Source organism: Bombina bombina, chromosome 9 (assembly GCF_027579735.1).
Source record: "Bombina bombina isolate aBomBom1 chromosome 9, aBomBom1.pri, whole genome shotgun sequence".
Lineage (NCBI taxonomy): Eukaryota > Metazoa > Chordata > Amphibia > Anura > Bombinatoridae > Bombina > Bombina bombina.
The window spans coordinates 53,077,936-53,104,570 of record NC_069507.1 but is presented as its reverse complement, the minus strand read 5'-3'; the positions used below and the strand labels follow the sequence as shown (position 1 = coordinate 53,104,570).

The 26,635-nt window shown below is 36.5% G+C and overlaps 1 protein-coding gene across 1 annotated transcript; it reads right to left on the bottom strand.

Annotated features, from left to right (window-relative positions):
* Positions 1–658: 658 nt before the first annotated feature.
* LOC128639879 (placenta-specific protein 9) lies at positions 659–26,346 on the bottom strand. The gene is made up of 4 exons (XM_053692105.1): positions 26,017–26,346; positions 8,267–8,364; positions 6,339–6,462; positions 659–1,488 (listed from the first exon to the last, which is right to left on the bottom strand). The coding sequence occupies exons 1-4, from the start codon at positions 26,099–26,101 to the stop codon at positions 1,478–1,480; spliced, it is 318 nt and encodes a 105-aa protein (XP_053548080.1). The 5' UTR covers positions 26,102–26,346; the 3' UTR covers positions 659–1,477.
* Between the last annotated feature and the right edge of the window lie 289 nt (positions 26,347–26,635).

Sequence of the window (26,635 nt, the reverse complement as noted above, 5' to 3'; positions counted from 1 at the left end):
AATAAAAAGGACATTATCCTGTAAGTAAACATTGGAATGTGAAATATTCATAATTCATGTCGGGTTGAGCATAATTTAATAAATGCGATCGGGTTTGCCTGTGAGTATGGGTGTTAGTTTTTTTTTTAAAATGTTCGCACTCCATTGAGGTCTGAGAGAATACACTAACGCGGCCGCAATATTATAAGTTCCACCTTTTGCGCATCTCAGATTTCTCTAACTTGCTTTTTGCTTTCAATTCATAATACAGGAGCAACCCAAGGTGCTCGGAAAGCCCCCCCCCCCCGTCTAGAGAAGTTAATGCTCAAGCCTAAACGCTAAATTGCCCTCCACTCGTAAACTAGCCCTATCGAAGGTTCTGGAAGTGGAGGAGAGACACATAAATTGCGATATAATGCTTAAAAGAGGTAGCGCCACTTGTTTGTGTTTATTTTACTAATATTCCAAACAAAACCACTGTGTAAACAAATTTATGAAAGTGGTATTTTGTTTGTGATGGTATTTATAATACTAAATAATCCAATAGAGAGTTGAGTGATTATACCCAGAGATCATATAAAAAGCAATTTATTGTGCAGTTTATTTAGATAAATTGCTTTAAACAAAAAAACAACCCTATTGGTGGATAGGAATAAAACACACAAATATGAGAACAAAGTAATTTTCTTTTCCAGCACAGTAGAATTAGTTTTAATGATGGATGTGTTACTATGACATTACCATTTTATTGTGCTTTAAAATATACTTTATGTTGTGTTAGGTATTTTTGTATATTTATATTTTCAGGATATACAGCAGTATATACAATAAAAAAACAGCTGATGAACAAATAGGCATTTGCTGTAATGGATCCAGACAAACAAAAAGGCAGGAAAGAATAGCAGTGCTAAACGAGCAGAATTTATACCTAAAGCTCAATAAACATTCTCTCTTTTTGATCCTTATTCTAACACACAGGAAATGCTTGTTTCTGCAGGGATACAGCGTTTACAGGCTGATAAGATTAGATTAGATTTTTTTCAGCGCTGCGGAATCTGTTGGCGTTCTACAAATACCTGATAATAATTAGGGCAAACCCTACCTCTGTATTGGTGGAAAATGCCAAACCCACATGCATAAAGTGTTTGTTTTTAAAGCACAGAGAAATACGTTTTTAAGAATGAAATAATTACATAGAAAATTTTTTTATTCAAGAAAGAATTATCTCTTGTATTCCTAACTTATTGCAACCTCTGCAAAAAAATAAAATTGCTAGCGTGATATGTACAGCAACACAGAATCATCGCTTTTTATGTCTCCACATATAAAACTGTACGTTAGTGTTTTTTTATGCGTCAAACAAGTTGTTGCATAATGTCAGAGCACAGGCTCCCAGTTTATTAAAATAAAATTTATTTCAACATTAACAAAGTGCATATAAAAAAAAATACATAAAACGTGTGTAGCAAGGGGAAGACTTTATGGTTCAAACAATTCTTCATCTGGAATCTGTAAAACACAAGATAGAATTGATATACTTTATAATACCAGAGTCATTGCATCTATCACCATTCCTGTTATATTTTACCTCTTAAGACTAACATTTAACCCTTGCTGGTTTATTTTTCAGATTCTGTTTTCAATATATTTTTTTTTATAATGGTACAAAAATCTGCTGAGTGTTCCAGTTCCCCGTGTGTCATGTTTGGCCAATTTGTATTTTTATTTCTAACCCATGGCTGCCAAATGACTACAAAGCAAATCATTGCTAAGCAAAGGACCGCCAAACGGTTAAATAGTTAACGTTTTGCTGGCAATTCATTGTCTTAGATAACAAAAATATGGGATTAGCAATAATAAAAATGTTGGAAGAAATTTCTAATTAAAATATTTGTTCTGGGCGCAGTATTTGGTTTGCTAAACCGGAGGTCAGTGCAGTGCCCTAAATGGAAAACTAAACTACAACGTGGCATGTAAATCTCATGCACGTTATTGCAAATTCAGACACTTGGAACACAAATAGGTGGAGTTCAAAGCAGAAAGACCAGAATTTCAGGATCTGTAAGTAAGTTAACTGATTAAATTAAGTGCAGAGACATATTGAAATACTGCTGTGTTTGCAGCTCCCCTGACTGACTGACTGAAATCAAGCTTGAAAAACCTCTGGCTTTTATGTAAAAAAATGTATTTTGTCCCATGCTCCCTAGAGAAGCCATAAAGCAAAACAGGTTTTCAAAATGCTGCAAAATGTTTTAAACCAGCCATTTTATCTGAAGCATTTGCTATTAGGCCTCTCTAGGGAATGTGGGACAAAGCACAAATTTTACCCAAAAGCAAGAGGTGTTAACGTCTTTTTAAAGGGACATACATATAAGCAGTTTTTGGGGCTAAATAGCCTAAGCATACAATTTTAATACTCTTTGCAACATAAATGCTGTACAAGAGATAGTTTTAGCCTGGGGAGACCTCACATGAGAAGCAAACGGTAATGAATAAAACTTAAAGGGACACTGTACCCAAAAATTTTCTTTAGTAATTCAGAAAGAGCATGCAATTTTAAGCAACTTTCTAATTTACTCCTATTATCAATTTTTCTTCGTTCTCTTGCTATCATTATTTGAAAAAGAAGGCATCTAAGCTTTTTTTTTGGTTTCAGTACTCTGGACAGCACGTTTTTATTGGTGGATGAATTTATCCACCAATCAGCAAGGACAACCCAGGTTGTTCACCAAAAATGGGCCGGCATCTAAACTTACATTCTTGCATTTCAAATAAAGATACCAAGAGAAAGAAGAAAATTTGATAATAGGAGTAAATTAGAAAGTTGCTTAAAATTTCATGCTCAATCTGAATCACAAAAGAAAATTTTTGGGTACAGTGTCCCTTTAAAAATGTCTCAAATGAAAATTGACCTTTATAAAATTTTGTACATGTCTCATTTTGACAATATATTAAATATATTTCTAAAAAAAAAAAAAAAAAGTTAAAAGGACAGTACTTTGAGATTGTGTTATAAAATGTTTGTCATGTAGTAAACAAAAAAAACAAAAAAAACTTTCCCTGTAATTTAAAAGGTTGCTAAGTCAAAATTAAAGTTTCATGATTCAGATAAAGAATGCAATTAAAAAAAATAAAATATCTTTGCAATATACTGTCTTGAATATATAATGTATTATTAAAATGTGCATATTTTTTATATGCACAATTCCTGAGACTCCAGCACCTACTGAGCATGTGCAAAAGTGACCAGTATATGAATTTGTGATTGCCTAATGGCTGTCACATGATAACGTGGGAGGGAAAATTGGACTAACATTGAAATTTGATAGAAAATATTCTGCTACTCATTTTTATTTCAAAGTAAGTGCTATTGTATTGTCTTTTTATCGTGTATTTGTCAGTTATTCAATTACACTGTATTTAGTGGTCCTTTAAGTTTTCAAGACTTACAATTACAAGGTGTTTCTTGTCCCTTTAAATAACAAATCTTAAATGCATTTATATTTACTAGGCGATTAGGCTACCCATAGGGCAGTCTATGTTTAAAAAAATACAAACCCCCAAATTAAAGTTACATTTAAACCTAAACTAATACCCCTATAAAAATAAAAAATCCCCCCCAAAATAACCCCCCCCCAATCTAATACTAAACTACGAATAGCCCTTAAAATGGCTTTTTGTAGGGCATTGCCATAAGTTAAACAGCTCTTTTACTTACACAAATGACAAATTACCCCCTAACAGTAAAATCCCCCACCCACCAAACCCCCCAAAATAAAAAGCCTAACACACAAAAAAACTAAACTACCCATTGCCCCTAAAGGGGCATTCGTATGGACATTGCCCTTTAAAAGGGCAATCAGCTATTTTCCAGGCTAAAGAACCCTAATCTAAAAAAAAAAAAGCCTAAGACTAAGCCCCAAATAGGTACTCGCCGTTCCTGAAGTCTGGCAGAGAAGGTCTTCTTCCAGATGGCTTCCCGATGCGTGGATCAGTGGTGGTCCTCGGTGGCATGGAGGCTCCTCTTCACCCGATATCTGCTGTACACTGAAGATTGAATGCAAGGTATCGCAATCAATTTGGGGCACCTTGCATTCCTATGGGCTGAAATTTTGAAATTGGCCAATAGGATTAGAGCTATTGAAATCCTATTGGCTTTTCAAATCAGCCAATAAGATTTTAGCTCTCATCCTATTTTCTGATTTCAAAATTTCAGCCAATAGGAATGCGAGGAACCCCAATAAATATGGGGTACCTTGCATTCAATCTTCAGTGTCCGATGGACGATCGCATGAAGAGGAGCCTCCACGCCGCTGAGGACCGCCACTTCACGCATCGGGGAAGCCAGCACCGCACCTCCACACCGTGCCGACTTCACTGCGGATGAAGATAGAAGATGATAGAGCCGCCTGGAAGAAGACCTTCTCTGCTAGACTTCAGGAACGGTGAGTACCTATTTGGGGCTTAGTGTTAGGATTTTTTTAATTTTTTTTTGTATTTTTAAGATTAGGGATTTTATGGGCTGGAAAAGAGCCGAAGCCGATTGCCTTTTTAAGGGCAGTAAAAGAGCTGATTGCTCTTTTAAGGGCAATGCCTATACAAATGCCCCTTTAGGGGCAATGGGTAGTTTAGGTTTTTAGTGTTTATTTTTATTTTTTATTTTGGGGGTTTGGTGGGTGGGTTTTTTTTTTACGGTTAGGGGGGATTTCGTAAAATTTTAAATGTAAAAGAGCTGTTTAACTTGGGGCAATGTCCTACAAAAGGCCCTTTTAAGGGCTATTGGTAGTTTAGGGGGTGCTTTTATTTTGGGGGGGGCTTTTTTATAGGGATTAGGTTTAATTTTTGATAATTTTGTTTATTTTTTTCTGTAATGTTAGACTTTTTATTTTTTGTAATTTTAGATTTGTGGGGGTTGGTGGTTTAGGAGTTAATTAGGTTTATTTCGATGTGGGGGTTTGTCAGTTTAGGGGTTAATAAGTTAATTATATTTATTGCGATGTGGGGGTTTGTTGGTTTAGGGGTTAATTATGTTTATTGCGATGTGGGGAGTTGGCGGTTAAGGGGTTAATATTTTATATATGTTATTTGTGGATTAGGGGTTAATTACTTTATTATTTTGTGATGTGGGGGTTGGCGGTTTTGGTGTTTAATACTTCGTGCGGGAGGTTAGTTTTTTTTTTTTGTTCTACTTCGTGCGGGCGGTTATGTGTTTTTTACTTATTTATTGCGGGAGGTTAGTTACGTGTTTTTTCGTTATTTTGTGCGGGCGGATGCGTGTTTTATTTTTTAGAGATATTGGTTGTAATTCCTGCAATTTACCTTTGAAAACTCATATATAAATAATAGCTTTGGCTATGGGTGTAAACTGAATGCACATGCAATTTTATGTGTCATACTGCTGTAAACATACATGGGCCTTTAACACTCATGTTGATGTGAAAACATAGACTTTAGAACTCCCTAAATATAATTTTGCAGATCTCTAGTCGTACTTCATTTGTGGGTTTTCTTAATATGTGTCTCTACTCTGCTGTCCACCTTCCTTCTTTTTTTCTTCTGTGTTTTCCTTGAAGAAACTTAGGACCAGTTACACTTAATGCAAACTTCACCTAGAAATTCCCTGACTTTGCTTGACACGGCCTTGGTCATCACAATTCCACTCCTGGATCCATCTAACTTATCCCATGGGTATACCTTCCATCATTTCCTAACTAGAATGCTGGTCCAGGAGGCTTGGATTGGAGTCAGGACTACTCAGTGGTAGAATCTTGCCAGGAAAGGGTTGGTTCAGAACAGACAAGGTGCAGAGCCAGGGAAATGTCAGCTTGGGTCATGGGCAAGGTCAGGCATTCCAGTGATAGAGTTGAGGCTGGATGATCTCAGGTTTCACATTGTGAAAATGTGACATTAAAAGGGAAGGGAGAGTGGGACAGAGCTACCAAATCAACATCATATCTCAAAACATGGGATGGATAAGCACTACATGAATCAGCCAGGCCCTGTCTCCTTGTGCCAGATATTTACATGCTAACATTGGAACATATGATTTTAATATCCTCATAGAACATTGTTTCTGTGGGCAAGATGGGGGACAATGAAGAGAGGCATTACTTACCATACAGAGGTCTTGTCTCCAGCATTATTGTTTTCTCTTCATGGATGTGAGAAGACTGTTAGGAAACCATATGCAATCTCTTGTATTCTGATTTAATGTAAGATTTTATGTTTAGCCCCATGGGTACAGTTTCTTATCCTCTGGCATTTATCATTGTGCAGAAAATGTACCCTATAAATGTTACACCAATGTATTGTGTTTGTGCAGGAAAGGACTAAGGAACACTCCCAATACATTTACATACCATCCTCAAATATGTCCACAATAGGAACCCCAGGAGATGAGGGTAGAGCCCATGATGCTCCTGCTATATTTTCAACTAGTGAGTTCACCTCCGAATAAAGGTATTCTACTGTTTTCTCCACGCTCTAGAAAAAAAAAAGATGTAAAATGTAATGGTAATTTTAAAATATCAGACAAAGAATGCCTCTTCAACAATCCTTTCAAGTCTCTAACCATTCAAATTTCTACATTTCCTATGTTATTCTATGACGCAGTTTTACAAAACAATACATACAAGCACATACTATTTTAAGTAAACGTGTAGTTCCAGTTTTTAAGCTCAAATCTTTTTGTCCTTTTGCATTACATGTGTTAATGGAGAGAACTCTGCATATGGTAGAAGGTGCATCTATAAGACCATTTGCTTATAGGGACACTGAACCCAAATTTTTTATTTTGTGATTCAGATAGAGCATGCCATTTTAAACAACTTTCTAATTTATTCCTATTATCAATTTTTCTTCGTTCTCTTGCTATCTTTATTTGAAAAAGAAGGCATCTAAGCTTTTTTTCTTGGTTCATACTCTGGACAGCACTTTTTTTTTATTGGTGGATGAATTTATCCACCAATCAGCAAGGACAACCCACGTTGTTCACAAAAAATGGGCCGGCATCTAAACTTACATTCTTGCATTTCAAATAAAGATACCTTGAGAATAAAGAAAACGTGATAATAGGAGTAAATTAGAAAGTTGATTAAAATGTCATGCTCTCTGAATCACAAAAGAAAAACATTGGGTTCAGTGTCCCTTTAAGGAGATTTCATCTTAGTGGTATCCATTGTGCTGTGATGTCATGAGTGGAAATCATGCATATACTGAGATCTTGCTGCCCATGACATTAATTGTAGGTCAACGATGTTGCTAAGAGGTGGATGAATAAAATACATTGCGGTATTAGGGCTAGACCACTGGTTTTCAAACCTATCCTCAAGCTCTCCGTAACAGGACAAATGATCAGGATTTCCTTAGGTGAGAGCAGGTTAATAACCATGTTTACTAATCAGCTGATTATTTCACCTGTGCTCAAGTTCAGATAATCGGTAAATCTGGCCTTTTAGGGAGGCCTCAGCAGGACAGGTTTGAAAACCCTGGGTTAGAGCTACAGTTAAGGTTAAAATATTTTTGGGATCTAACGGGTTTTTGCACAGTTGATTGCATAGGAAAAGCCTAGAGGTCATATTATGTTCATTACAACATTGCGGACATGATCATATTCCTGAGAAGTAATAAATTTTTATATTCATAATATCCTCAACTTGGTAACACTATGGTTGGGATCTCATCTTAATATGTTAGGGACAATGGTAAACATTTTAACTAAAGTTTAAATAAATGCAAATATATCTAGAATAGCCTATATACAAGATTAAGTCAATTACCTAATATTGTAGGCATATGTTTTATATCTGCCATCAAATTTTAAATTCAATTTAGCCAAAAGTTCTTTCCAACTTTGTGTAAAGACTGTAGCTATAGGAAGGAAGTGATACTAGCGCGCAGCCACTAGATGTCAATGTGAGGCCAACATAAACCACATTTACCCATTTAGTTTATCAGTTTTCCTATTTAAACTTCAGACTATCAAATATTCACAACGCCCTATGCCAACCCAATCTGTTTAATTATTTATATATTTTTTGGACTATCTTTTCCAGCCTTATCACTTAATGCACTGTAATGTCCACAGTGATGTCACACCTGAGAAATAGAGCTTCTATCATGCTCCTTTTGTGATCAGCATAGCACAGCAACATCTGATGAGAAGCCCCTCATTTAAAATATATTTTGCTTAACTCTAGTGTGCGTACACTACAAATGGTGATTGTTTATCAATAAAATAAATTATAATTTAGATTGAACCCCACTACATTTTAATGAAAACTTATACCTCCTGTATAGTATCTAGGCGTTGGTGAAGTTTTATGTGTTCACTACAAATCTCATTTCTTTCTGGATGTCCATGGAGATTGCTGGCTGGATCTGCAGCTAAGGGAGGGACAGAAAAAAAGAATAAATAAGGACCCCTCATTGTCAAGGAGTTGTAACAAGGTTGACACATTTATTAAATACCAGCAGAAAAAAACAAGGATAACATTCCGTCCTACCTCTGTCAACGGCATGAAACTTTTATGTTTAAAAGATAATCTGTCTGTCTATTGTCAGAACACCCTCACGGTTTGAGCATTGATCTCCCAGACTAGACAAAGACTACCGTCCCAAATGGCAGGACAAGGAGGGAGATAAAATAGGAGAAGGCAGATAATAGAAAAAACAAAGATTTTAGTAGAAGAAAAAGTGGCCCTAGGACCACCCCTGAACCGAATGCTTGTGAAACTGTATAATTATTTCCCCTCACTAAAGAAACAAAAAACAAAACATGTCTCTTCTACATTTAAATGCCCCTGTACTGGCCAAGCAGTTATTGATACATTTCTTACCCTTTATTAATTAGATTTAAAATTGTTATACCTGTAATATATTTGTAATACATTTAAAAGGTAAAAATAAAAATGTTAATGTCAGAGATAAAGTTCTCGCTAAAATGAGAAAAAGCAGTAAACTCCCTGTTTCAGCTCTGCCTTCAAGGTACAAATAGAAGCAATAATATAATAATGTTGTATACAGAAAGCTTTATCTAAATCAGACTGGACAACTGGACAGGTCAGTTTTTATTCTAAAAGAAGAGTCCGATACAAACAGATAGAGGTAGAGGGTTCGCTGGTCCCAATAGCTTTTTTAAACACACCACTTTCCTGAACGTTTAATAATATAATTTTCTAATGTGATAAAGCATTGACTGCACTATTTAATCTCAGGGTCACCAGTGTATTATTCCTCTAGAGTATTATTCCTCAAGGGACAAGATACTAGGCAAGTAATATTGTGTTTTACGTTTGTCACTGTTTCCCTTTTTGCAAAATGTTCCATATCATTACGTTCCTCTTCACTACCTCGTCTGTTTAATAAACTATACCTTTCATTTACTCCTTCCCCCTCACAACCTTCCCCGTCCCTTTTATCCTCACCACACTTCTGCTCTCATGAACTTCATATATTCTTAAACTCTCTCTCTGCCCCTGCTCCACATTCCAAAGACACTTTCAATACTGCAAATCTTTAACTCATCTTATGTCACTCTCCTCTCCCTCTTACTCATACTAACTGCTGGTGATATATCGCCCAATCCCGGTCCCCCACAACTTCCTAAACTCATCCACCCATGTATGCCTTGCCTTCGACCTAAACACCAGAAATTTGGAAACCTTATCCAATTTGCTCTTGTAATTAAAACAAAAAACCCCTTCACTTGTGCACTCTGGAACTCTTGCGCTGTGTTCAAAAAGCTCACTTCTATCCATCACTTCTTCATCTCCCTCAACCTTCTGGCTCTCACAGAAACCTGGCTCTCTCCCTCAGGCACAGTTTCCCCTGCTGCATCATTACCCCAACCCCACATGCCCGATGTCTTGGGGGTCACACTTGATCTCTCTTTCACTCTCCACATCCAGTCTTTGACCAATTCCTGCTGCCTCCACCTTAAAAACATCACCAAAATTCACAACTTCCTCACACAAGACAATACTAAGGGCTCTATTGATCAAGCTCCGGATGGTGCTTGATGGCCCCTGTTTCTGGCGAGTCTTCAGACTCGCCAGAAACAGCAGTTATGAAGCAGCAGTCACAAAGACCGCTGCTCCATAACCTGTCCGCCTGCTCTGAGCAGGCGGACAGACATCGCCGGAAATCAACCCGATCGAGTACGATCGGGTTGATTGACACCCCCCTGCTGGCGGATTGGCCGCGAGTCTTCAGGGGCGGCGTTGCACCAGCAGCTCTTGTGAGCTGCTGGTGCAATGCTGAATATTCAGCGAAGTCTGACGGACCTGATCCGCACGGTCGGATCAGGTCCACCAGACTTTGATAACTTGGGGCCTAAGACTTTAATCCATTCTCTCATCATCTCCTGTCTTGACTATTGCAACTCCATCCTCTCCGGGCTCACTAGCTGCAGCCTATATCCACTACAATCCATAATGAATGCCTCTGCCAGGCGAATCTTCGCTCCTCATCTGATGCACCTCTCTGCCAGTCCCTTCACCGGCTTCCTCTAACCTCCAGAATAAAACACAAAATCCTGACTCCAATTACACTGCTCCACCCTATATTTCCAACCTAGTTTCCAGATACTCTCCCTCCCATCTCTTTCACTCATGACCTCCTTCTCTCCTCCTCTATTGTTTACGGCCTCACATTCCTGTCTACAAGACCTCCAGACTGGCCCCTATTTTGTGGAACTCTCTGCCTCGCTCCATAAGACTCTCCCCTACTTTTCAAACTTTCAAGCGCTCCCTAAAGACTCTACTGTTTAGGGATGCATATAAACTATTGATATTTTAATATCAGTCCTAACAGCTTTAGTTCATAATGTATGCTCTATCGGTTATGCTAATGAGCATGGCTTCTGTTATTTACTGTAAACCGATCTATGCACAATTAATACTGCACAAACCTTTATTTCTATATAATTAAAATAATGTCCTTTAAATCTCCATCTGTTTTTGGTTAGATTTTATGCTCTGCCTTGCTGGTTCCTGCATAGGGCGGGTTACAGATGACTTTTGCAGGAGAGCTGTGGTGCCAGTTTACTTAATTATGTATTTCTTACCTCATGGAGATGGCAGTTGCGCTTTTTATTTGATTACCAAGCTACACAAATGGTGTGCAACTAAGCAGCTGTGACCCTACTAGAAATATTACTTCTACAGATGGGGCATGAGCTTTTGTTTACATCTACATGTTTGTTACAAGTCATCAAAACTGATAAAACCACAAAATCGCACAATGTTTACATTCGCCTAGATTACGAGTTTTGAGCTCTATAGGGAAATAAACAAACACAACAAAAGTGGCGTTATTTAATCCCCTATAGCGCTGCCATTACAAGTTTTAAAAAAACAGGCTTGTGCGTGCGATATGGGGTTTTTAAGCTCCAAACGGCACCAAAAACAAGCGCTGTTTTGACATGCTCGTGCACGCTTTCCCCATAGACATCAATGGGTAGAGCGGGTCAGAAAAAAGTCTAACACCTGCGATCGCGGAAAGAAAAGCTCCGTAACGCAGCCCCATTGATGTCTATGGGGGAAAAAAAAAATAACGTTTAAACCTAACACCCTTACATAAACCCTGAGTCTAAACACCCCTAATCTGCCCCCTCCGACATCGTCGACACCTGCCTACAGTTATTAATCCCTAATCTGCCGCTTCCTATATCGCCGACCCACTATGTTAAAGCTATTAACCCCTATTCCGCCGCCCCCCCCGACATCGCCGCAACTAAATAAAGTTATTAACCCCTAAACCACCAGCCCCCCACATCGCAACAACCTAAATTAAACTATTAACCCCTTCACCTACCTGTAACCCTAACACCCCCTAACTTTAACATAATTAAAAAAATCTAAATTAAATGTACAATTAACTAAATAATACCTATTTAAAACTAAATACATACCTGTAAAATAAATTACCATTACAAAAAAAAATCCCAAAAAAATTATTATTTCTTTTCTAATACCCTTTAGAAAAAAAAAACCACCCCAAAATAAAAAAGCCCAATCTAGAATAAACTACCAAGGGACCTTAATTAAAAGGGCTTTTTGGGGGCCCTTAAAAGGGCCTTTTGTAGGGCGTTGCCCTAAGTTTAACAGCTCTTTTGCATCAAAAAACACCCCCTAGAAAAATACATTACACAAAATAACAAACAAATTATCAAAAATAATAAAAAATATTCCTATTCTAATACCCATTAAAAAAACAAATAACCCAAAAAAAAAAAAAAACTAATCTAGAATAAACTACCAATGGCCCTTAAAAAGATATCAGCTCTTTTTGTGATAAAAATACAAATACCCACTAACATTACAAACCCCCACCCCCCCAAACCCACAAAATAAAAAAAGCTATCTAAAAAAACCTAAGCTACTCATTGCCCTGAAAAGGGCATTTGGATGGGGATTGCCCTTAAAACGGCATTTAGCTCATTTGCTACCCAAACCCTAATCTAAAAATAAAACCCACCCAAAAAAACCTTAAAAAAACCTAACACTAACCCCCGACGATCCACTTACAGTTTTTGAAGTCCCCCTTGAACAATCTTTATCCCGGCGGAGAAGTCCTCATCCAGGAGGCGAGAAGTCTTCATCCAGATGGCCTCTTCAATCTGATTTGAACAGCCAATAGGATTTTAGCAGCTCTCATTCTATTGGCTGATTCAAAAATTTTCAGCCAATAGGAATGCAAGGGACGCAATGTTTATGGGTTAATACGTAGTTTATGGGTGTTTAGTGTACTTTGTAACACATTAGTTATGAGATTTATGTTACAGCTTTGTAGCGTAAAACTCATAACTACTGGCGTTATGGATCTTGTCGTTTTAGAGTGTAATGCTTGCTTTTTAGCCTCCCAGAAAAACTTGCTATACCAACGCTATGGAAATCCCATTAAAAAACTTAATTACGTGTGCAGTACTGACGTTGCGTTACAGGCTAAATGGCTTGCAGTACACCTATACCGTGAAGACTTGTAATAGCTGTGTTAGGGAAAATGATGCGTTAGGGGCCACAACGCTGCTATTTGACTCATAACGGTCAACTTGTAATCTAGCTGATTGTAAGGGACATGAACGTCAACATTAAACTATTTTTATTACAATAGACTATATATTTAACATTCCAATGACATTATACTGAAGTATGCTCAGAAGTGTGCACGTTTCTTAAGCACTATATCTAAAACATTGTTACAAACATCTGCTATAAAGTGCATGCTTCTGAGCCTACCTTAGTATGTTCTCATTGAAAGGAGCTATGTTTCAACAAAGGATACTAAAAGAAAGAAGTAAATTTGATAGCAGAAGTAAATAGAAATTTTACATTTTAAACTATCTTAATCAAGAAAGATTCATTTTGAATGCCGTGACCATTTAAAAGGGACAAGAAACCTATTTTTTTTTCTTGCACTAATGCACTTCTGGGAGCTAGCTGAAAACATATGTAAGCCAATGACAAGTTATATGTGTAGCCACCAATAAGCAGCTAGCTCCAGGTAGTGCATTCCTGCTCCTGAGCCTACCTAGGTATGCTTTTCAAAAAAGGATACCAAGAGAACAAAACAAATGAGATGATAGAAGTAAATTTGTAAGTTTAACATTGCATGTTCTGTATCATTAAAGTTTAATTTTGCTTTTAATGTCCCTTTAACCTTTCAGTTTCTTTTATGCAGAGAATGGGCACCATGTTAGCCAGTGGATTAGAAAAGACCATAAATTATTTTTGCAAAAAGCTTTTTAAGGTCCTTGTGTCAGACATTTTTATATAAAAGAAAGGGTCTCTAGCAAATATCAAAGTGGTTAAATCTTTAATCTTTGCTATACCTTAACAACAATATTATCATTTACTGTAAGGAAAACCTCATCTTCCCACAGCGCTCTTGTCAGTTTCATAAAATCAATTACTAGGAGGAAGGAATTATTAATAATAGCAGTGAGACAACTCACATATGACAAGCGGAAGGTGCTGCGTGACCAGTGCTGGAAGTCATAGGAATTCCTGTTAGTTCCAAACTATACTTAAAGGGCCACTAAACCCAAAATCTTTCTTTCATGATTCAGATAGAGAATAGAAATTTAAACAACATTACAATTTACTTCCATTATTTATTTTGCTTCATTTTTTAGATATTCTTAGTTGAAGAAAAAGCAATGCACATGGTGAGCCAATCACACAAGGCTTCTATGTGCAGCAACCAATCAGCAGCTACTGAGCATATCTAGATATGCTTTTCAGCAAAGAATATCAAGATAATAAAACAAATTAGATAATATAAGTAAATTAGAAAGATGTTTAAAATTGCATTCTCTTTCTAAATCATAAAAGAAAAAATGTGGGTGTCATGTCCCTTTAACTGAATAATAAGAATAAATGATTTAGGGTTAAGGAATTTAAAGAGCCAGGGATACATTATTTTTATTTCTGCAGAAAATAAGCACTTTTTGTAATAAAAATCTTCTACTTTATATTTGAGTGAATCAGGTCCATACAATAGAATGACACTAGAGAGCTTTGTCTCATTGGAGATCTATTTTAAAATGAGTCAGGGCCTGCTCAACCATGGAACCAAATGGGTCCAATGGACCCAGGCAGCACTTGAAAAGGGACAGCACTTCAGTTGGGACAATCGCATCTCTTCCCTATCTTCCCTCTCACTTGCGCAGTTGTGCATAAGTATTGGTTGCATGCAGGTAGGCATGCTTAGTATGGTCAACGACCAGGCTGGTAGGTTGATATACTAATCAGTAATTTTCAGACCCAGGCAGCACAGTATCTTGAGCGGGCCCTGATCTTAGTGAATATAGACGGCAGTGCGGTTGAACTATTTGTTTACTTTATACATTTTAGAGGCACAGCTTATTACATATTATTTGCATGCACATTTGAGTATAAGACACATGTAAGCTTCCATATATAAATTCCAATCTTTTTTTACAAGTTTCTGTAGATTTAAAAAAAAAAGTAAAGAAAATATGCATGATGACTTTTTGGAAATGTAATCAGAAATGTAACTAGTTTATACCTGTACTACACTACAGTACTTGTTTTCTTAATTGGATCTTTGGTTGCATAGGTGCACCTTGTAGCTCATCATTAATATACACTTGCCACTCATTTAATGCCATTTTTAAAATGATGTGCAGCTCATGTGTACAACAATCAACTCTCTCCTGCTGCACATGCGCCAATAATATCAAATAATTATGGGTTTGATCACAATCCTTTAGAAAAACGTATCAAATGATTTATCTACTAATATCCCCATAGACTTTTAATGCGTAATTTTGTAGAAAAATAATTAAATCATTTTTTCCAATAGATTATGATGTTTGAGTCAATTAGAATGATGTTTACCCCTCTCTAAAAGAATTACCAGTGACCTTATTTTTTACATAGGGTTTAGTTTCCCTCATCGGACGGCTAGCTTCCTGTGCATGCATTGTAGAACCCCTTATAGATCACTGAACAGTGCTACACTGCATATCAGGTAGCTGAGTTCTTTATACAACACTAGTAAAACCATATCTGTGTGGTAATGATGTTCAATATCCATTATTGTTAAATAAACTTTATTGACACTCATTAGATAGGTACAGCATGTGTTACATTAAAGGGACACTAAACCCACATGCTTGAGAAAGGGCTTATTGTTAGCCCGAAACGTTGCTGTATTTGACCTGTGTTTAAAAATAAAAGTCACTTTGCTCACTGCTGGAGGCTGCCTTCTTTTACATTAAAGGGACACTAAACCCACATTTTTTTCTTTAATGCAGCTTTAAGCAACTTTCTAATTTACTACTATTATATATTATTATTTTTTCTTCGTTCTCTTGCTATCTTTATTTAAAAAAGCAAGAATGTAAAGCTTGGGAGCCGGCCCATTTTTGGTTCAGAACCTGGGTTACGTTTGCTTGTTGGCGGCTAAATGTAGCCACCAATAAGCAAGTGCTATCCAGGGTACTGAGCTTAAAATGGGCCGGCTCTTTTAATTCCTGCTTTTTAAATAAAGATAGTAAGTGAACGAAGAAAAATTGATAATAGGAGTACATTTGAAATTTCCTTAAAATTCCATGCTCTATCTGAATCATGAAAGAAAATAATTGGGTTTAGTATCCCTTTAATTATATAGCGTTAAACCAAGTAATTATGTACTAAATATTTTTTTATCAAGTGTGCAGAGCTGTATTTTACTTTCAAATTTTATATAAAAATGCACAATTATGTTGTTTTTTTATTAAATTACCACAGAAAAAAAGAGACATTTGCATTAAAATAATTTTTGGTTGCTGCCATTTTTTTCAAATTGTTTATAGTGAAAACAAATATTGCATTTTTTTATTTTTTTATGTTTGATATAAAAGGAATCGTTTATTAATATGTGCAAATTTTCTGGGATAGTAAAAACATTATTAATTTAAAATCTGGAAAATAAATTCTTATTTTTTGCCAATAAATTTACAAAACACCAGATGTTTTACTGTGTTGTTTATATCTCTTTAACTTTGTTGACCATTTTGTTTTTTCATGGCGGATATTGCTGTTTATAGTTCTCAGTCCAAGATCCGCTGTATTATAATTATATATGACAACTTATTTTTTAGTTATTATAGGCAAATGGACATGGATATGAAGGTTCACAGAGACATCACTTGTGACATCTCAAATGTCTGTTAATAATGTAAGGAGGTTAATTTGCATATACTTACCCAGATTCCTCTGCTCCAATATAAAAACTGGTAGCTTAGCTTTTCTGTGGAGGATGTGCAGATGAACTATACTGTATAATAATCTACTGAGTAAGGCCTAAGTACCAATTCCAACATTTCTATGCAGTCGACTTTTGCACAGGTCATTTAAAGGGACATGATACGTAATCTTTTTTCTCCATTCCATCAAAACTAGAAAATGTATAAATGCATTACAGTGCTTTTTTAATTTTAAATAGATTCTACTGTGTTAAATGAAACCTTTTTAAGTGAGAGTTGTCTGTATTGTCCAATAAGCAGTAAAGTCCTGGGACAGCCATGCACTTAGTTTCACATAAAGTTTAAACAACTTCATTAACCTTTGTTCATGCAAAACATGTTTCAACTCTTGTTGCTTCATATACAAAATAGAAAATGTTAGCATATCATGTCCCTTTAATAAAAACTATATACATATGTATTATTATTAATAATGTATAAAGTGCCAGCTTATTACACAACCCCTGTGGCATTAGGTCTAAAATGACAAGGTACAAGAATCTAAGGCTTTTACATGACCTGTGAAGGGCAGAGTGTGTCACCCAGGACTCACTGTTAGCTGTGAAGATACTTTCAAATGATGGAGGGGACAGGTGGACCTTTGAGCTTACATGACAAGGGAAATACATGGGAGAGTTAAAGGACACAGGGAGGAAGCAGGAGGTAAGGAAAACAGTGAAACGTCTTAAAGGGATAGGAAAGTAAATATTAAACTTGCATGATTCCGATAGTGAATGTAATTTTAAGACACTTTTAAATTCACTTCTATTTTCAAATGTGCTTTGTTCTCTTGGTATCCCTTGTTGAAAAAGAATACACACATTTCCTACACTGCTGCTAATTGGTGTCTGCACACATTTGTCTTTTGTGATTGGCTGTGTTCATCTTGCTTCCAGTAGTGTAATGCTGTTCCTTCAGCAAAGGATAATAAGAGAACAAAGCAACTTTGATAATGGAAGTAAATTGGAAAGTTGTTTCAAATTGTATGTTCTATCCAAATCATGAAAGAACACTTTTGGGTTTCCTGTCCCTTTAAAGGGATATGAAACCCAAAAATGTTCATTGTTATTCAGACAGATTATACCATTTTAAAACCATTTCCAATTTACTTCTATTATCAAATTTGCTCAGTTCCCATGGTATTCTGTATTGAAGAGATACCTAGGTAGCATCTGGTGCACTAAATGGTAGGAAATAGTGCTGCTATCTAGTGCTCTTGCAAGTGGATAACATTCTTTCAAAACCGCTGCCATCCAGTTCTCTTGCAAGTGGATAACATTCTTTCAAAACCGCTGCCATCCAGTGCTCTTGCAAATGGATAACATTCTTTCAAAACTGCTGCCATCTAGTGCTCTTGCAAATGGATAACATTCTTACAAAACTGCTGCCAACTAGTGCTCTTGCAAATGCATAACATTCTTACAAAACTGCTGCCATCTAGTGCTCTTGCATATGTATAACATTCTTACAAAACTGCTGCCATCTAGTGCTCTTGCAAATGAATAACATTCTTACAAAACTGCTGCCATCTAGTGCTCTTGCAAATGGATAACATTCTTACAAAACTGCTGCCATCTAGTGCTCTTGCAAATGGATAACATTCTTACAAAACTGCTGCCATCTAGTGCTCTTGCAAATGGATAACATTCTTACAAAACTGCTGCCATCTAGTGCTCTTGCAAATGGATAACATTCTTACAAAAACTGCTGCCATCTAGTGCTCTTGCAAATGGATAACATTCTTACAAACTGCTGCCCTCTAGTGCTCTTGCAAATGGATAACATTCTTACAAAACTGCTGTCCTCTAGTGCTCTTGCAAATGGATAACATTCTTACAAAACTGCTGTCCTCTAGTGCTCTTGCAAATGGATAACATTCTTACAAAACTGCTGCCATCTAGTGCTCTAGCAAATGGATAACATTCTTACAAAACTGCTGCCATCTAGTGCTCTTGCAAATGGATAACATTCTTACAAAACTGCTGCCATCTAGTGCTCTTGCAAATGGATAACATTCTTACAAAACTGCTGCCATCTAGTGCTCTTGCAAATGGATAACATTCTTACAAAACTGCTGCCATCTAGTGCTCTTACAAATGGATAAAATTCTTACAAAACTGCTGCCATCTAGTGCTCTTGCAAATGGATAACATTCTTACAAAACTGCTGCCCTCTAGTGCTCTTGCAAATGGATAACATTCTTACAAAACTGCTGCCATCTAGTGCTCTTGCAAATGGATAACATTCTTACAAAACTGCTGCCATCTAGTGCTCTTGCAAATGGATAACATTCTTACAAAACTGCTGCCATCTAGTGCTCTTGCAAATGGATAACATTCTTACAAAACTGCTGCCATCTAGTGCTCTTGCAAATGGATAACATTCTTACAAAACTGCTGCCATCTAGTGCTCTTGCAAATGGATAAAATTCTTACAAAACTGCTGCCATCTAGTGCTCTTGCAAATGGATAAAATTCTTACAAAACTGCTGCCATCTAGTGCTCGAGACTCGTGCTCACTCCTGAGCTTACATCCCTGATTTTCAAAAAAAGATACCAAAAGAATGAAGAACATTTGATAATAGAAGTAAATTAGAAAGCTGTTTAAAATTGCATGCTCTAGCTAAATCATGAAACAAAACGTTTGGGTTTCATGTCCCTTTAAGGTTACTTCCAAGCATACTTGGACAGATAAATATCTTTTTAAAGAGAACACTAAGAGATCATAAATATATAAACACTTGCAGCTCATATGCCTTTAAAATAACTGTCATTTGCTTTGATCTTAGCTATCTGATCAGTAAAGTGATACTTATAAATCAATAGGTAGCTATGTCTAGGTAAGATGTAGACATCTGGAATATCATGCTGAAAATAGGCAATAGGTAGTATTTAATTCACATATTATGTAATGACATTGCAATGTGCATCTCAAAATAGTTCATAAATGGGCTGTGCATTTAAATAATAAACAACATATGGTGCTATAAATCTGCTTCACAGGCAGTATATTCCGTACTTCCATCATGGGAGTCTGAGATTAAAGAGGCATAAACTCATTTGTGTATGTCCATATTATAAATCAACACTTAATAACTACATTGCAAAAGATCTGCACACAAATAAATCAAATTTTGCTATAAATTTTTTTATTATTTTGCAGTCCAGCGACACACTCTTTAAAAGGACTCTTGAGTATGTTTATCTTAACTAATATGATGTGGCCAATTAGGTAGAAGTATAAAAAAAAAAGTTACATAAATTATCAAGCAATCACTGTGTATAATTCTGAAGTTTGGAGTATCTGCTTAGCAGTGAAATGCCAGCTGCATCTGTTTTTACACCTTGTCTTCCAGAAAGGACTAAAACACATTGTTCTGAAAAGCTTTTGGGCAGCCAACAGGTTAACTTTATTCCAAAACCTTATATATGACTAATAACCTTAAAGGGACACTCACGTCAAAATTAAACTTCCATGATTCAGATAGAGCATGTGTTTTTAAACTACTTTCTAATTTACTTCCATTAACAAAATATGCACAGTCTTTTTATATTTACACTTTTTCAGTCCTACTGAGTGAGCATGTGCAAGAATTCATAGAATATGCGTATATGCATTTGTGATTGGCTGATGGCTGTCACATGATACAGGGGGAGTGGAAATAGACACAACTTTGAAATTTGTCATAAAAAAACACTCATTTGAAGTTCAGACTAAGGGGCAGATTTATCAAGCTCCGTACGGAGCTTGATGCCCCTGTTTCCGTGCGAGCCTACAGGCTTACCGGACACAGAAGTTATGAAGCAGCGGTCTAAAGACCGCTGCTCCATATCTTGTCCACCTGCTCGAATACGATCGGGTTGATTGACACCCCCTGCTAGCTGCCGCAAATCTGCGACAGCGTATGTGCAGCGGACATGATATGCTACATCGTATCACGTCCGCTCGCACTATGATAAATCTACCCCTAAGTGCTTTTGTATTGTTTTTTCATCATGCATTTGTAGATTATGCAGAAATGGGCCTGACATGCAATATGTTAAACTGACATAATACCATTTTACTGATGTCATTATAACAAAATATAGAATAGCCATGACAAAAAAACACAGAAAGGTTATCTTATATGATGTACTTAAATCATTAACAGAAGAGCTTAGAATCTATTCTGCTTTAAATCAGTGATATGTATTAGTTATTTTAAATGGACAGGATACTTAAAATTGGGTTTCTCTTAATGTTTCTGCTAATTGTAACCACAACCCAATTAAATGAACTGAGCTGGTATGGAGAGCAGACCTCCCTATCTTATATGATGTACTTAAATCATTAACAGAAGAGCTTAGAATCTATTCTGCTTTAAATCAGTGATATGTATTAGTTATTTTAAATGGACAGGATACTTAAAATTAGGTTTCTCTTAATGTTTCTGCTAATTGTAACCACAACCCAATTAAATGAACTGAGCTGGTATGGAGAGCAGACCTCCCTATCTTATCTTTGTAATCATTCACACAAAGAAAATAGTTATATATAAAATAAAGGGAGCACCTGATAAAGGCTTAAGTACCTATGTATGCTAAAAAAAAATCAAAATTTAAATTAAGATTAGAAATACATTTATTTTAACATACATATACAGGTGGCCCTCGTTTTACAACGGTTCAATTTACACCGTTTCAGAATAACAACCTTTTTTTCCAGTCATGTGACTGCTATTGAAAAGCATTGAGAAGCAGTGCATTTATTAAAATAGCCAGTAGGTGGAGCTGTCCGCTTGTGTTGCAGCAAAGCCAAGCAAGCTGAAATTAATCAGTTTAACCCAGACCTGAGCTATCGAGCAGATTTCAAAGGAACAAGATCTTCCTGTCTCTATGCATTCCAATCTGGACTGATTTATAAAGAACGGTTTGTAGAAAAATGCAAGTGAAGTCTGTGTTGTGTGATTATTGTATTAGGTTTATAATGCTGTTTAGCAAATGTTTTTGTTCATTTAACTTAGTTTAATTATATATTCTGTGTTGTGTGATTATTTTATTAGGTTTATAATGCTGTCTAGCATTCAAAGTCTTCATTTCAAAGCTTTAAAAATAATGTATTAGGTGTTACTTATGACAATTTTGAGAAGGGTCTGGAACCTATCTCCCTCACTTCCCACTGATTTACATTATAAACTGGGTTTCAATTTACAACGGTTTCGATTTACAACCATTCCTTCTGGAACCTAACCCTGGCGTAAACTGAGGGCTACCTGTATACACAATAAAAGCAAAAACAAAGACAAAACAGAGGCTGAGAGTAAGTTAATTTCTCACACTCCTCAAAAATGAGGAAATAGCCAATAAACCTGTGGCTATACAATATATTGATAATGATAAATCATAGTCCCAAGTGATTGTCCTGACTCCTTGTGAACGGTGATATCCTTAATAGGTGTCCTCTAAAGGTGTCCGGTGTGTCCGAATGATATCCTAATAGGAAATATCTTTAATTGTGTCCAAAGTTCCAAAATGATTATCCAAAATCATAGAAATTGTAATACTAGTAGAGAGAATAAACAAACGCATAACGGACACGCCTTTCTTAAAGGGACAGTAAACTTAAAAAATAAAGTTATATAATTCTGCACATAGTGAAGAATTATCTAACATTATCTTAGTGGCAGCTTTCAAAATCAAAAGCTTTGAGAGATTTTTGCTATCACAGTTGCACTTACCTGGTCTCCTCGCTAGGCTCTTCTGATTGGGTCTTGGTTTTCAAAAGCGATTTGCGGGCACGCTGTCTAATCACAGCGCGCCCAATCGCACCATTGAACTGAATGTTGCTTGCTCCCGCTCTGGTCTGCTGCATTCAGTTCAATGGTGCAATTGAGTGCACTGTGATTAGGTCAGAGCGGGAGCGAGCTACATTAAGTTCAATGGCGCGATCATGCGCGCTGTGATTAGACAGCGTGCCTGCAAAGCACTTTTAAAAACCAAGACCCGATCAGAAGAGCCTGAAGAGGAGACCAGGTAAGTGCAACTTTGATAGCAAAAATCTCTCAAAGCTTTTGATTTTGAAAGCTGCCGCTAAGATAATGTTATATAATTCTGCACTATGTACAGAATTATATAACATCATTTTTAAGTTTACTGTCCCTTTAACTATGTCATATCTATTTCACAACTGCTTAGTTGATAAATGTGTTTTTAAGAAATAGTTTCTTTTTCATTTTAAATATTTTTGTTTATATTGATAATTTATTTTAAATCAAATTCAGCAAACCATAATTTAAACCATTACTATTCCAATGCACATATGAATCAGTAGTTTTCTACCAACTTGTGCCCAGCAATACCAATACAACCGAGTAGTTACCATTGCCAGCCTATAGACAAAATTGTGCTTAAAGGGGCATGCAAAAAGAACATGAATATGTTACAACATTTTATTATTAAATACAACGTATTATTGTTAACTAATTCATGGACATAACTAAGTGTTTAACCCCTGCAAAGAGTTTAAACACATAGTTAAAGTCATCTCCAAAACAGTAATTCACTACTGGGTGCTAGCTAAGCACATCTGGTGAGCAAATGACAAGAAGTGTATGTGCATAGCCATCAATCACCAACTGGCTTTTTGCTGCTCCTCAGCCTACTTATGTATGCTTTTCAACAAAGGATTCCAAGAGATCAATGTAAACTTGATAACAGTCTCTTAAAATTGCATGCTCTATCTGAGTTTCAGTCTCTGATTGACTGCATTAGTCAGCTGAGTCTACATAACAAATGTTTTATTAATTTACCAGACAGAAAATGAGTTGTTTAGACCTTGTAATGTAGGAGTCTCTGTTTCACATAAAGAACACTATGAGGCCCATTTATCAAGCTCGGCACGGAGCTTGTGGACCCGTGTTTCTGGCGAGTCTTCAGCCTCGCCAGAAGCAGCAGTTATGAAGCAGCAGTCTAAAGACCGCTGCTCCATAACTTGTCCGCCTGCTCTGAGTCTGCGGACATCAAACCGCCGATCCTATACGATCGGACTGATTGACACCCCCTACTAACTGCCGATTGGCCACGAATCTGCAGGGGCCGGCATTGCAAGAACTGCTTGTGCAGTTCGAGGATAGTAAATAACAGTGATATGGGAAAACAAATGCACAATGATGTCTGCATAGAAGAAAACATGTTTTGAGCGTTATCTCAAACTGATACTTGGGAGAGAAGTGCGGGGACCCAGAAAACCCCAACATTTGCATGTCTGGTTCTATGTTAGCAGGAAACCAGGCACATAGTTTGAAACTCACTGTCAATCCTGAGCAGTTGGCAACCCTACGAGGCATCTTAAAGAATCTTGCCAGACCAGAAAGTTTAATAGAATCAGGTCCATAGTAGTGGTCTCACTGTGTATAGATAGATAAGATAAGGAGGGTTTTGTGTAAATATAAAGACATAAGCTAATGAGGCCCGCACTCCCTGCAAGCTAATCACATTTTATTGGGTTGTAGTTCTATTAACTATCTCATATACAAACATATACAGAAAAGAGCATTTCCCCCTACATTTTAAACCCTGCAGCTGTTATTACAAGGGATTGTAAACAACTTAAGAAAAAAATAATTTTACAGTACACTGTCCCTTTAAATGTATGTTTACATATCCTTTGGTTTAGTAAGGGCAGTTATGTCTCTTCAATAACAAGCATTAGTTAATGTTACATTCCTCAATAAGCACAGCCTGAGAGACCTAACGTTCTCATGTGGGCAGTGAAATGTAATATGGCTAACAGACAAAATACTCAATACAGGTGTAGCAGTTTTTTTTTTATCTGTTGCTTAAAGGGACAGTAAACAATATAGGGTAGATTACAAGTGAAGCGCTAATTTAACGTGCACCCGTAAAGGAGCAAATTTGCCCCTTTACGGGTGCACGTTAAAATAACCAGCACACTGGTTAATTAACAAAAAATGTGCCCCAATTGCCCCCCAAATAAAGTGTACAATTCTCTTCATAAAATAAAAATTAGTAGCATCTTTATTTTTTAATAAAAAAACTGCACAAAACAGTTATAAGGGTTAAAAGTGAGGGGATGTAGTGTGTTAGAAATAAACGTAACTGAAAAGTGCCTTTACATTGGGGTTTATGGGGACTGTGTTATATGTTAATGTATATATGTATATGCTTATACACATATATATTTATTTGTTAATATGTGTATATACACATATATATATAAACACATATGGAAACATGCTCTCGTATGTGCAAAGTTTCCATGCAATGCGAACATGAGGTCGTGTTCTCATTGCGCTTAATAACAGCGCACATTTGCATGCCCTTGTATTACTGAGTGTAGCGCAAATATCACACTTGCGAAAGTGCAATTTTGCACTCCACTTGCAATCTAACCCTTATATGTTTTTTTAAATAAAAAAACATGAAAGTAGTATTTATGGATTAACCCATTGATGATCCATTAAGTATGCATATCCTCTGTTTAAAATGTCTAATCGCACCCTATTAGTTAGCAAACAAAGGTCCCCATAGCCTCCCCGATGCCAAGTGATTATTTTTTTAAATATTTCTTCAGGTAGAGATGCAGTCAATAAGAAACAGACATATAAAGCTGATACATTGTATAGTGTCCACTCCTGACATTATCCCTGACTTTAGCAGCATGGATATTATTATGTGCGCATTTGCTGCTCTACTAGCGAAAGAACCTGGGGATAGTGCCAGGTGCGCACACTATGCAATTTATAGGCAACATATATTATTAAAAACAGCTTTCAGCACAGGGAGACCTTTGTTCACAGCTCAACAGGTCAAATTAAGGTGATATGCATCACTGGGGTATCAAGAAATACTGTTTTTATGTTTTTAATGAAAAAATATTGTTTACTGTATCTGTCTGTCTGTCTATCATTCTATCTATATATCAAAATAAAAAAAAGCTTTATAAAGTCTGATTATGTATAACAAATAAAACACTGTTAACACCTATGCTGACAACAGATACATGTAGTGGTTCAGAAATCAGAACCTTCAACAAATATAATCTACAATGCATTGAACATTCACTTTTACTAAAACACACTAATATATGGATCAAACATAGGTGTTAGATCTTAGATACATACTATAGAATTGCATGAGGGTAATTTAAGGAGATCATATTGTGTTTGTAAAGCAGAGAATTGGTAAAATTGTATAACTTCATCTAATTAAAACAATAGGATTTGGGATTAAAATGCTCTCTTCCCTGCCCAGCATAACCCAGCAGCTAATCTTTCTTGTACTTACCTGTAAAACTGACACCAGTTGCCACAAGGAACAGAACCCCAATAGGAATTATGTTTCGCATGTTGATGCAAAATCCAAAATCCATGCAATACACTGAAATCACAAAACCAAGAATCCAAATGTGCTGTTAGTAGGATGGAATGTCCTGTGACACACTGTATACAGCAAGAGGGAGACAGAGGGAGCGACAGACTTTCTGAAATTGAAAAAGAAGGAAATAACCATAGCACTGGCCAGATTTATTATTTTTTTTCCCTGCTTTCTCTCCCTTACAGCAAACCCAGTTATCCAGGGAGCTGGCAAGTGTCCAGAGTATCTCCTGGGCTCTCCCCTCCCCTCTGTATTTATACACATAGGGCGTGCATGGAATTCACAGAACAGCCTTTAACCTTTCAGGAATAGTGGGGAGAAAAGCTTCTCTGTCTCAGCCTCTCTCTGCTGTATGGCCAAGTATGACAAAAGTATAGCATAGAGGGTTGTCACTGCCAGGCTGAAAGCAATCGCACGTGCCCATCCAGCAGTCTAGGAGCTAAGCACAAAATATTACAGATATGCATGTACAATGGAATTATTTTTTAACACTGTCTTCTAACCCGTATCTTTCTATCTATCAGACTAG